The 14,180-nt window shown below is 39.5% G+C and overlaps 1 protein-coding gene across 1 annotated transcript in view; it reads right to left on the bottom strand.

Annotated features, from left to right (window-relative positions):
- The window catches only part of LOC120531773 (sodium-driven chloride bicarbonate exchanger-like), a 337,177-nt gene that overhangs the window by 182,022 nt on the left and 140,975 nt on the right, over window positions 1–14,180 (bottom strand). The window contains 1 exon segment of the mRNA XM_039757493.1: window positions 1,312–1,393. Within this exon segment, the coding sequence (XP_039613427.1) occupies window positions 1,312–1,393 (82 nt within the window).

Genomic DNA, 14,180 nt, shown 5'->3' with positions numbered 1-14,180 from the left:
CAATAGGAACTTGCCAGGCTAATACAGTAGAGCATTTTAACACACTGCTAAAAACATATTACTTTAAAATGACTTTCTGATAGCTTCATCTTAGTTTAATCCTGATGCTCACTTAATTATCATTATTATTCATGGTGGCTCTAAAATCCACATTAACCCCTTTCTCTTCTGTTCTTTTTTCTGGTTTTCTGTGGTGGCGATCTGCACCCCCACCACCTGATCAAAGCACCATGCAGTCCCTACATTGATGGATTAAAGGCCAGAAGTCCACATGACTGTCATAATCAAATTCTTCCATGAAAACCCTGAATACAATGAGGACTGATTGAAATCATTGATGTTGGGTAGAATGCCTAGAGGGGGCCGAGTGGTCTAGTGGCCTGGAACCCCTGCAGATTTTGTTTGTTTTTTTTTTTTTGTTTGTTTTTTCTGCCCTCCCTGGTCATTGGACCTTACTTTTATTCTATTTTAATTAGTGTTCCCTAATTTTAATTCTTATTTATTGTCTTTTTTCTCTAAATCATGTAATGCACTTTGAGCTACATTGTTTGTATGAAAATGTGCTATATAAATAAATGTTGTTGTTGATGGAATGATTAACTGATTGAATTACTCAATGACTGATTGCTTGATTGATTGATTGCTTGACCAAATTATTGACTAACTTAACTGAATGAGTGACTAATTAATTGATTCACTGAACGAGTGATTGAATGACTGAAGAGTTGACTGATTGATTGATTGATTTGGTAGAATAATGGAATTGGTAACTGACTGACTGAATGATTGATATCCTGACTGATAAATTGGTTGAACAATTATTTTTTTAATTGATTGATTGACTGAAAAGATGATGGAATAACTGACTGAATGAGTGATTGAACAGCTGGTAGAATAATGGCATGGGTGACTGACTGACTGATTGATTGATATCCTGATTATTGATTTATTGATTGAACACTTAATGTATTCATTGATTGTTTGACTAAACAGCTGATAGAAAAACTGAATGGATAAGTGACTGAGGAATTGATTGATTGATTGATTGATTGAGATGTTAGAATAATGAAATGGATGACTAACTTACTGACTACTGACTGACTGAATGAATAAATCAATTAATTAATCAATCAATCAATAATTGAGCAATTGATTTATTGATTGATTGATTGAATGAGAAGCTGATGGAATAAGTGAATGGACGAGTGATCGTTTGACCGATTGAACAACTGATTAAGTGACTGATTGATGCTCATTCTCCTGTAGCTGCAGAATTAGATTCTGGAAGCAACACTTCATGTGTCCTCCTACCTTCCAGTTCTTCTTTTTCAAAATGCGTCTTCAGAATTGAACGAGTGCCGCCTCTGTCAACCACAGCCTCCTCATCATTCCTCTGTAAAACAAAGTGAAACACACATTTTACCAAGATACTCTATCTAGAGAATGCCCCTCATGCTCCTTGTAGAGCAGACTAGTCAGTTCCCTTATCTTTTTTCATCCAGTCTTGAGATTTGAATGCAACTCAAAAACCTAAGAAGCCATATTAGCATTTTTAAAAAATGACATTGTCTGTTTATATATATATATATATATATATATATATATATATATATATATATATATATATATATTGTGGTATATGGCCGGCCATTCATCCCGGCCAATACCCCCAGGCCACCAGATGGAGGTACCCCAAATGTCAGCAGGGAATTCTGGACAATGGAGTTTTCCTTCACAGCCCTGCTAGATACCATGGGGGCCGCCAGAGGATGCCACAGGGAGGCTCAAGGAATATTTTCCCTACAGCCCAGAAGTACGTCCCAGTCACATGGGCAGAAAAAATGACATACTTCCGGGTTGAAGAAAAAGAGGAGTTTTCACCTGATCCGGAAGTGCTGGGTAATCACATGGACTGAGGGATCAGAAGCACTTCTGGGTCAAGGACTATAAAGGATTGTTGGAAACCCCAGAGTGTTGAGTATATATATATAAACTAGCAAAATACCCGCGCTTCGCAGCGGCGAAGTACTGCCTTAAAATTTTTATTAAGAAGAAAATTAAACCTTTTTAAACTGAGGGATAATATATCCAATAATTATTTGTTAAGGATCTCTTTGTATACCACATTGTGAGTTCGGCCCTCCAGTTGTAATATGACCAAGCTGTGCGCTGAGCTTACTCTTGAGCATGAGTTTCATGGTTTGTTTCAATTACGACAGTATTTGTAGGACTTGTGTTGAAGTGACATTCAGCATCTGTCAAGCGTTGTAAGTATACAACCAGTTTCATCGATAACTTCACATCCAGCTTTTGAGAGTTTAAACATTCATAAACATCAAAGTGTCCACTACTGAAATTGTCACCTGTCAATCTAAGATGTTTAAGAGGCATTGGCGGTTGTCGAAAGGTGTAAAATATTTGGCCATTTCGGTACACTTGAAAGCGACAATCGAACAATTCAGCGGCAGCCATCAACTCACATGCAGAACCATAGGTGAAGGGCTTAAGCATTTCACTCTTCTAGTGCTCCTGTGTAGTATAATTATCTCCTGTACCGTCATCAGTCCACACCTTGAACCTGTCCCAGTCATTCAATACATAAGACACAATGTTCCTCCGGATATCAAGAGTGAGCCTGATATGGCCGTGCAATATGCAACAAAGAGAATGGAAAAGGTAGGTGCCATCTCCGGACATGGAAACCACTCAGTAAGTGACAGTTCTTTGATCGATGGTGATTACCTGGATAGACATGTTAATGGGGGTACGGTTGGAATGATAAAGGAAATGAGTACCTGAACAATGTAAAGTAAGTCTAAAATGCCTACACAATAACTATAATCGTAATAAATGAACAATAAAACAGCGGAGAAGCCGTGGATTAAATAAAAAGGCTGTAGTTATCAGCAGGGAGACGTGAATCCCGCGGCGAAGCAAGGAAGGGAATGTAGAGACTGGAGCGACGGACGGCCTTATATAGGCAGGCAGCCAGCCAACAACGTTGGGATGGGGGACCCAACGCCGCCTCACACAGTGACCGAGCTGCAGGCTATGGATGTATATATGTACGTAAGTAGGATTCAGTTAGCGTTGTGAACCCGTGTACAAAATTTCTTGAAGATGGGCCCATAAGTAACAAAGACCGTTGAAAAGTTCAATATGGCGGCCGACAGTGGCATCACACCACTGAAATAAGTACGTACATTGGTTTCGGTTAGCGCAGGGAAGCCGCCTACCAAATTTCGTGAAGATGGGGCCATAAATAAGAAAGTTTAACATGGCGAACGTTGTCAACCGTTATGAACGTTACACGTAGAATTTCGAAATGAAACCTGCTTAACTTTTGTAACTAATCTATAAGGAATGAGCCTGCCAAATTTCAGCCTTCTACCTACACGGGAAGTTGGGGAATTAGTGACGTTGGAAAGTTCAATATGGCGGCAGACAGTGGTGTCATAACACTGAAATAAGTACGTAAATCGGTTTTAGTTAGCGCAGGGAAGCCACCTATCAAATTTTGTAAAGATGGGGCCATAAATAAGAAAGTTCAACATGGCGGATGTTGTCGACTGTTATGACCGTTACGTGTAGAATTTCAAAATGAAACCTGCTTAATTTTTGTAAGTAAGCTGTAAGGAATAAGCCTGCCAAATTTCAGCCTTCTACCTACACGGGAAGTTGGAGAATTAGTGATGAGTGAGTGTGTGAGTGAGTGAGGGCTTTGCCTTTTATTAGTATAGATATATAGACAGAGCGCAGTCCCACCTGCCTTTTAATTACCACTTGGAGACTCAGACACCACAGCTGCCAAACTGAACAGATATATATTTATGAACAGGTGGTGGCAAACACAAAATGATAAACACCTCTCAGCCCCACCTGGCCTGCCTCTACACCGCCTGCACACCCCACCCACCACCTTATTTGTCTCACTCCCCTCCTTGTCTTCCTTTTCTTTCTTCTTCTTTTTCTGGTCACCCTTCCTTCCTGTCAATGGGCTGCTGCTCTCCACCACCCTGCTGGAAACACAATAAAGGGAAGGCCATTTACACCACATCTTTGTGTTAATTTTTGAGTCAACTCTTGCCTTATAAACTCCACTCAAAGTCCAGCAGTTGCAAGACTGCTGTGTCTTTTGGCATTTCTTGGGCATTGCTGTAGTTCTCTTCCTTATCTTCTAATTAAAAGCCTGTTGTCTGATCTTGAACTGTCTGCCTTTTTTCAGTTAGACAAGTTCCTGTTTAAGGATCCTTGTTGCCATCTCTCAGAAGCCCCAGTGTTTGCCCCCTGGTGAAGTAACTCCTGGATTACCAGCTCTAAAAGTTATGTAAAACGGGACCAGCACCCACGAGTTACAGCCTGTTTATGCCAGCCAGTCAAAATCCATTCATCCTTCCATTATTAAACCTGCTTAATCCAGTTGTGGGTGGCGGCGATCTTAACAGTTGCTCATATGTGGTAGGAGCCAATTGGGAATGAGGTGCCAGTCCATCACCTACACACCTACATTTGCTCATTAGATTCCATGTCTTTCACTTGTTAGCCATGCCCCCTCTAATTCTCTATCCCGTTGTCTTTCTTTCAGCCATTTCTCTCCAAATTACACATAACCTGTTGATATTAAGTAGAATAATAAATGAAAATTCTTATTAGCAGGCAAGTGCAGTGGCCTCTACTACACAGATTTTATTAGTAAGGATACAAAATAATAAATATACTGTAGAATACCAAGTGCATCAAAAATGGCTGCTTTACATAATGCCAAGTAAAAGGGCACTTTAGTACTCAAGACAAAATAAACATGAGAAATATTACAAAACTGTTATTGTGTTTCTCCACAGCCGAAAGACATGCTTTTAATCAGTATGTGTGGTCAGCGATGGACTGGCATCTGCTTCAAGATTGTCTTACACACATGCTGGCCTTCTGTGACCTGACCCCATAAAGATGGGTAAGAAGGTCTTCTATTTCAGAGACGCAGCTACTACTTTTTTCCAGTGGCAGTTGTGATAAATGAAAGATCTGTTAATGTGGTGATTTGTTCATTATCAGAAATATTTTGGTAATAAAAAATATTTTTAACTTAGATGAATTGGGTAAGGTCACCTGTTATGTTGAATTATTATTATTATTATTATTATTATATTATTATTATTATTATTATTATTATATTATGAGATTCTAAATTGGCCCTGTGTGAGTGAGTGTGCCTATATGAAGCCTACAATGGACTGGCACACCATTCAGAGTTGGGAGAAATACGGGGTCACTGTCGCTTTGATCCACAAAAAAGCTAATTTGAAGCATCACTTCAAATACAAAGCTAAGGGTCTGGCATTGTCCGACACTTTAAACAACCCGCACCACATGGCTTATGCGTTCGAGATTGTGAAAATAATCCAGACAAGTTAGTGTGCATTCTAGGTGTGTGGTTGCTAAAAATGTCTCGCTGTTTTCTATTTATGAGTTGACTTTAGCGTTTAGATTTTGACAAGAGATTTATCAATTTTCTTGGTTTTGACTTTGCTTTGTTTTAAGGACTTACCTACCATCTCCCGATCCTCTCTACATCACTCTTCTGCCTCATGCTAGGTAGGCATTACAGTAGTCGGTCTTACATCAAAATTAGGCACATGATTCGGAAAACTAAGTTACTTATGAAGTGTCCCAGTGGGAGCTCACACTTGGAAGGTAGCTCAGGAGGGAAGCTTGTATTTCTGGTAACATGTTGTTTTGATATGCATTTCTATTGCAATTTTTAAATTCAAATACATTTTATCCTACGTTCAAATATTATTTGTTTGACTTTTGAGATTCTTAGAATTTCAAAAGTATTTTATTTTCTTGATAAACTTGGTGTTGCAATGGTGTTGTGACTCTTTGCCATGATGGCTTACCCACAAAAATCAACCATGATGATATCATCAGTGTTATGCTATTAATGAAAACAGAAAAGGGCCTGAAAAATCTGAACCTCAGATGCCCACCATGCATTTTTTTTTTCTGAAACTGACCATCCCAGGTGGCCTACTTACACTACATATTAGAGAGCATTGCTCTGGTGTTAATAAGCAGTTAACCAGGAGATGCATGCTTCTTTCAGAAATTAAACAAGAAATAGAAATAAAATAAGAAATACAATTTTAGGCAAAACTTTTCATTTTACTGCAATGTGTTTTTTCTAAATTGGAGAAAACAACCACAATCATTGTAAGAATAGAATTGCAAGGAATGAATTATCAAAGTACAGCAATACCACAATAGCCAAAACTCCAACATGAAGACCGAGTCAAAGTGAAAGAGCAAGAATCAAAACCAGAATATTGAAAACAAAACATTCTAAGGATATGTCCGCACTACACCATTTACATTTTAAAATGTCATTTTTAAACAAAAATGATCTCCATTCACACTATGGCTTTTACTTTGTTTACAAAAGTATTTCCGTCCACACTAAAATGATAGAAAATGTATAATGTATTTTCTTCCATGGAAGGATGACCAATCAAAGAATGAGACGATAGGCACACTTTCCCACCAAAGGACCTCGGGCCTTTTGCAGTTACTGGTAGGTAGTTCCTGGTACATTTTTAAGCTCCCAGATTCAGGGTGTGTACTTTTTGTATAACCAGGAGCTATTGTGGGTGGAGCTTGGGTGAGGAGATCTGCTGATTGGTTGACCACAAGTACTGGCATCATCTTCCAAATCGGTTAGTAGTTTGGACTTTGGAGAGTTATTGATGAGGATGGACCACTGCATTTCACACCTCATCACTCTTCATAGTCACCTCCTTGATATGCCGCGACACCTAGCGTATTGAAGCAATACATTTTGGGAGGGGAATGTACACTTGCCTCAGCCTCAGTTCACACCACATCACACTTATTTGCAGGTCACATATTTTCCATAAAGGTTACAGTTCCTGTTGTGTAGTGGGAACACAACACACAAAAGTGGCCCAGGGCCTACATCGTACAGGAGCTCATTGGATCCTGAAAACAAAGTTCTTGCGGTGGGAAAATGCCTAATGCAGTGGTTCTCAACCTGTGGGCAGGCCCCCTTAGGGGGGCGCAAAGTAACAAAAACGGGGGAGCGAAGATGTGAAAAAAAGAAAACAAGAATCAAAAATATGAAAAAAAAATCTGTTGAAACCAAAACAAATTAACTTAAACTACATTCTGATACTAGAACAATAAATATAGAGTTAGATAAATGTCGATAAAAGTAGGTATAATAAAATATGCATCTACATTTCAAAAAATTTTAGGGGGGGTGCGATTAAAACTGTTATGAAAACTCGGGTCGCAAATACTTAAAGGTTGAGAAACACTGGCCTAATGCATTGGGTAAAATCTAATCAAAGAAGGGCCACATAATAAAAACTTCAACCAATCAGAGTTTGATTAGAATCTGTATATTCAAAAAATTCTGCATTTTCAGCTGTAAACATTAAAATGCATTTTCAAAACTCACCATTTTTGGGGGTTGAACACATTAAGGTAATGTAGACAAAGGGTGAAAAAGGAGATGAATATCTGCATATTTTTAAACTAAATGTAGTAGTGTGGATAGGACTTAAGAGCACTTGTTTACTGACTGAATCTCGGCCCCGGACATAGGAGCTTGTGCTGTTGTAATTTATCAGCTAGTATCCAGAAGGTGACTCCTTTCAACCAGGCAAGATCCCACAACAACCATCATCTGCCTATATCAGCTTTCAAAATAAGGATGTGACAAAAGTAAGATTTAAACAAAAATGTAAAACATTCTCAAACAAAGACTAAAAAAATGTGACTATATAAAGGTCAGAGTTGTAGATAATACTTTGCTCCCTCCAAGATTTTGGATTTTTTTTATAAACTTTTGTTGTGACATATAAACAGTATATACTAGCTGTGAAAGACTGTGCTGTAAAAACCTTGGGCTCCAAGAAAATATTGAAATTGTCAGAAGAAAAATGAAATGCAGAGCCAGCGTTTTGTGGATGTGCTAACCCCCCTTATCTATCAGCGGCTAAGCGAGTTTCTCTCTCCTCTGAGGTTTCGTTTTGCCAATGAGCTAGCCTCGCTTGTGTATTAGCGGCTAAGTTTGTCTATGCTTGGTGGTTTCACTTTGATGATGGAGTCGCTTTCTTTTAGCTTCCTGCTGTACCTCGTACTTCTTTCTTCTTCCGACTCGATAGCTTGGGGCCGCCTTGCCGACTCTTTAAAGCTTCATGCTGTAGCTTTGCACTTCTGGGCTGCCTCACACTTTATATATGTTTTTTTCCCTCAAATTTCATAGAATTTGCCTTAGGACAAGATTTGACAAAAATATTTTTGGTACTTTTGATCAATAGCATTTGTCCCTGCTTGTGCTTTTGACTTACAGTACATTTCATCTCTGGGCTCAGATTTTTTTCCTTTTGCCTTCCTGCTAGACTGTCTTTTGAAAGAATGAATGTGAACACAGTATGAAATAACTCTGAATGCTCTTTTAACATCTCCTTCCATTATCATGTTATTGCCCTGTAATTAAGGTTGCCAGGCAACTTCAAAAGAGCAATGGGGCAAAGGCTGCCCAAAAAGGAGTGCACCCAAAGCATTCTATATTGAAGTGGTTGTGTCTGAAGGTGTATGCTGATTCACTTTACAGTGCACATTGGAAGAACATAAGAATAGCTAAGCTACACACCATCACATTTGGAAATGGAACTTATTGAGGTGCCTGTATGCCCACCTGTGTAATCAGAAATGTATTACCAGTTGTCTGTGTGAAAACAAAAGACTCGAGAAATTGTTAAACAGCCCTGAAAAATGTGTAAAGGACACAGATGGAAAGATAAAACATTAGTAATTCACTACCATATAGTTAATATGACAGACTTGTGCTTGCCAAAGTGTCTAACTGACAATTTATAACAGCCTATATACACAATATATGCACACAAATATACCACTAAAATGTATCTGTCCACTGCAGAGAACTCCAATTGCATACATACCCTCTTCTGGGGGCTTGTGAGTATCCTCACAAACAACAAGGCCTTTCACATATGAGAGCTCCAGAGTAGGAGAAATACCACATCTCCGATCAGAACCCTTGCTGTGCTGTGAAGGTCATACTAACTATATCTGGCTGGTACTTTCCCACCTCCCATACAGTATGAGCTCAAGCTACTTCCTCACCAGAGTGATAATATTCTAAATTCTCAATGCCAATCTCCAGTCTCCAAGTCTGTCTAGGTCAAGGTCTTTTTTGTGGTGAAGTGGGAGCTGAGTCTACAAACAAATCTCTTGGTTTACTGGTCCATCTATATCCCTGTCCTGACCAATGTTCATGAGCTTCGGGTAATGACTGAATGAATGAGATTGCAAGTAGAAGAGGCAGAAATGAGGTCTCTTCAAAGGATGGCTGTGCTGATACTCCAAGATAGGGTGAGAGGTTGAGCAATTCAGGAAGGCCTCAGAGTAGAATCACTGGATAGAGAGGAGCCAGTTGAGATGGTTTGGGTATGTTGTAAGAATACCCACCAGATGGCTCCCCCTTGAGTTTCTCCTGGCACTTCCCCCTGGGTGAAAATCGTGTTGCAGACCTTGGACCCACATGAAGGATTATAGTTCTTGGGTGTCTTGGGAACGCCTAGGAATTCTCTAGGAAGAGCTGGGGAGAGGAAAATCTAAGGGCTAACCTACTTGGACTGCCACCACAACTCTCACCAGAAAAATTGGTTTCAAAAGATGAAAGAGATCAGAGATGAAAATATCTATCTGTCTACCTATCTTTCTCTTTTCTCTGCCCATTTTTACCTTTCCAGGGATGCAAGAAATATTATCTGGCTCAAAGAGGGAACCATCTAGATTGGCATGGTGGTGTGGTGGTTAGTGCTGCTGCCTTACAGCTTCAGGGATGAGATGTAAAGCCTCTGTCTTTGATGAGCTTGTACATCCTTCCCATTTTGTTTGGGATTTCCTCTATGTACTCTGTTGCATTGTGCAGGTCAACTTAACTGGCATGTGTAGCTTACATGATGTGTGCTCAAGATGGCATCCCATCCAGGGCTGGTTTCTGCCCTGCACACCATGATGCTAGAATAAGCTCTGGTTTCCCATTATACTGAAATATAAAAAGCCAGCTCAAAAAAATTGACTGATGAATGAATAGCAGCAAGAACATGAACATGTGGACAATAATTATGTGCTTAATTTTTCAGTCTTTTGTGCTGTTAAGGCTTCTAATAGTGAGTATGTAACTAAATGAATATAAGTATTATCATACGGTCCTCTAGAAACACTTTGAAGTAGTTGTCATGCTAGGTGGGTGAACATCTACAGTATCTGGATCAGTGCTGAGATTACATGGGATTTGTTTTCTAATAATAGGATGCTGCCCGTCTGTCATTCATCCAACCTATATCTGTAGGTCATCTTTAACATATGAATAAGCTTATCCATGTTTATCAAAAGAAAAAGGCAGTGTGACCTAGTGGTTATGTTACTTAGCCCATATAGTTTGTAGTGGTGCGCGAGAACAAATTTTAATTTCATATTTTCATGGAGAAAGTACATAGCAAAGAATCTAATTAAACAGGACCCAATGGTGACCAGCGATGGACAATGACAAATGATGTGAAAAACATCCATGAAAAGAAAAGCAATTCCTATCTAATTCATCTAACACAATACACATTTCTGGTATCCATTCAGATGCTCAGAACATGCGAAATGCACACATTTTTTGCTAAAATATTATTAATACTTCCATCAAAATCAGCATCCAATGCAAGACACTATCCCACAATACAGTGCGTCTGAATTGAAAACAGGATTCTTGACCAATAAAAGAACGGGAGAGGGATCTCCATGAAAACGTGAGACTATCTTTTTTTCTCAGCCACCACTCCAAACTACATAGGGTAAAATATATAAAAATACAAATTTTGGGTAAAGTATTTCTTTAACGCTGTCAGGGTACCTTCTTCCTAATCTTAACCCTGTCCTGACCCACTTTGTGACCTTAATTAAACTTCTTGGACTATATACAGTATACACACACACACACCTGAATATATATGTACACCTGAATAGGAGACATCTTCAAGACTCTGCACAGGTCTGCAATATCACCCCGGAACGAGAGGGGACGCTCTTGTTAACGTATACCTTCTTTTCCTTTCTGGCCTGGTTTTAACAGGCCACCCATCCAATAAAACATTGCTCCACCAAAATAAATATCCTCCCAGTATATTGGGAACAGTGTGTTCGATACTCTAAGGGTTCCCCCATACCACTCCCTCATACGTATAATAGTGCTGTCAAAACTCCAGCAGGAAAAGCTTGATGTGCTAAATTTAAACAGAATGACAGGGACGACCAAGAAGCAGACAAAAATCGAGAGGACTGCCATTTATTTTACTTCACTGTGTAGTAAAAGATGTGATAGCCCTAAATCCTTTTCAGAAGCCGCTTACTTTAAGACAGTATCTTCCATCATGTACAGTATTTATAATTTGGCATTCTTTTTGCCCGGCACTTTGCACTTTTTTACATTAAACTAAATGTTCCAAGTGATTGCCCAGTTCTTGTTTAAAGCTTCTTGAATTATTTGTGCTGCCTCCTTAGTGTCAGCTATTTCCCCAGTTTTTGTATCATTTGAGAATTTCAGTTTTACTAGCTACACCAGTTCGAGTCCCTGCTGAAAAGATGTTGCCTCAATGCTTTTGACTCACAGTTTTTATTTTCAAAGTTCAGTTCCCTGGGAGAATAGCAGTGCCCCAGATTCCCACAGGGCATCCTGGGATTTGGAGTTTACTAGCTCAGCCCTGTTGGGTGCCGCCAGGGGGTGCACTGGAAGGACCAGGGGAGCTGTACTGTTGAGTCATGAGGACGGAAATCCCGAAGTACTTCCGGGCTGATGAAAAACTTGAATTCTCCGTCTGACCCAGAAGTGCTAGCAAATCACGTGGGAGGAAGAACAAAAGCACTTCCGGATCAAGAACTATATAAAGGACTGCTGAAAACCCAGCAAGTGAGCCAGTGTCGGGTGGAGGTGGACAAAGCTTGATGGGAAGTGTGGAGGGGGAAATAGAGAGAAATAGAGAATTATTGTGTTCAATTAATTGTTTATTGTGGCTGTGGTGCTTGGGGAGTACTGTTGGAAGATAAGAAAATAATTAAAAATCTTCTTGGTGCTTTTACCTGGTGTTCTGAGTGTCTGTCTGTTGGGTCTAAAGGGGCAACAGCGACCCCTAGCGTTCACAATACTATATGCTATATACTTACACAGTGTTTGTTATGGTATAATATTTGTTCTTATGTTTGACTGTTCAGCAAGCATCATGGTACAAATTGTCCTTAAATCTGCTGGTCAAGGTAGGGTTAAAAAATGGCTGTGCGGGATGGCCAGGGTCTTTAATATTTCTGTTTGCTTTTCTAAGGCTGTGTGCTGTATACAATAAGAATCAGTGGCATTACCATTTAAATTGGTTTATCCTTAGAAGCTGTTCTTCATAGATTTACAAATGCAAAATAATATGATACCATGACATATTACTTACAATGTAGATAAATAAATGATGACATTGACAAAAGACATGTTTTGCTTAATTAGCGACCCTGTGTGTATAAATGTACTCTGTGATGAGCTGACATTTCATCCATGTGTGGTCGCTGATTTGTGCTCAAGTCCATGAATTGAATTAATTGGTCAGAAGGTGTATAGAAGGGTAAGCTAAATAAGCTGCATAAAGCTTCTTCACAAAAAGTGTTGCAGATAACGATTTCTAACTCTGGTTATTACAAGAGGCAGGGCCTGTTAATAAGGTATACAGATCTTCATGACAAACTCATTATTAGCGTTTGGACATTTTGTTTGACTGTCTAATGATTATGAACAATTTATGGGATATGATATAAATATGTAGTAGCACTGCTGTGGCTGTAAAAAAAATGCAGTTGCTTTTTATGGTTCATCTGGCCCCTCCCAATCTAAATATCAAACTCCGCCCATACCTTTGATGTTAAACAGACACAAAGGTTTTAAAAATATGGGACACATGAAGCATGAGAACAACCTGACAGACATCAAGTCTAAGCACAGCTACAAACTGGCAATGATTAAACAGCACTTAATTCGTTTCACCTCAAGTATGGTGAAAACGCAGAAATGTTCTTAAATTTTGGCAAACTCTGCAAAATTCATTTTAAACATTCAGGAAGGAGAAAGTGAACTAGTTTCAGACACTAGTAAGCAGTTATCAGATCATTCAAACTGAGCCAAAGAAGTTCAGGTGTGTTTCAGAATGGGCTGAAGAACGATAGTGTTGTAAATTTTGCATTAATTCAATTCAAAATCCCTTTGGACTATTCTTTTCACATACTTTTTTACTTTTCATAACCTTATAGACAATTAACAGGCAGAGTGGTGGCTCTGAGGCTAGGGATCTGTACCGGCTAGGAAGGTGGGGAGTTCAAATCCTGGAAATGCCAGAAGTGATTCCACTCTGTTGGGCACCTGAACAATGCCCTTAACATGCAATTGCTCCATCCTGGGTATGATGTTAACCGGCATCCAGTCCTGAAAGCAGGTCCTCCAACTTGTAGGGAGAACTTGTGGGTTGGTGGCAGGATTGGCACTCCAGTCACTGTAATAAAACCCTCACACTGTTCCCCACCATTGGAACTAGTATGGTGCTACGGTGTCACCCGCTGCATAGCTGCGCTCGGGTCCTCATTTGGGATCCTGAGGTGGTTTGTTGTATGGGTGGGTGCGGCAATGTTCTGTATCAGTGCATGCTCCTACCTTCTCTCTCCCCTATAGATTATTAACATTATTGTGTTTATGTTGTCTTTGTCATTTTATTTTGCATTTTTGACTACACTTGCCACCACTTAGTGACATTTAGACAGTGGATTGCGTGACTGCAGGAAATGCACTGTGTGATGTCATCAGACCAACAATATCAAACATGATGGTGCCCTGACTTTAATTTACTCCAATGGTGTCCACAGTCCCCATGGGACATGATGAAACCCACCACATTTTTCTTAGAACATTTTACTTTGTAGAAACTTTACTGTGATGGGCCCAATATTCATTTTTGGTCTTACTAGCTGTCACAGAAAATTGAAAAATTGTCACATATGTGCACATAGGAGGCAGCTAAAGGGCTGAAAAGAAGGTAATTCCTAGTCAGACCAGG

Source organism: Polypterus senegalus, chromosome 6 (genome assembly GCF_016835505.1).
Source record: "Polypterus senegalus isolate Bchr_013 chromosome 6, ASM1683550v1, whole genome shotgun sequence".
NCBI classification, from domain to species: Eukaryota; Metazoa; Chordata; class Cladistia; order Polypteriformes; family Polypteridae; genus Polypterus; species Polypterus senegalus.
This window is presented reverse-complemented; position numbering and strand designations above follow the sequence as displayed.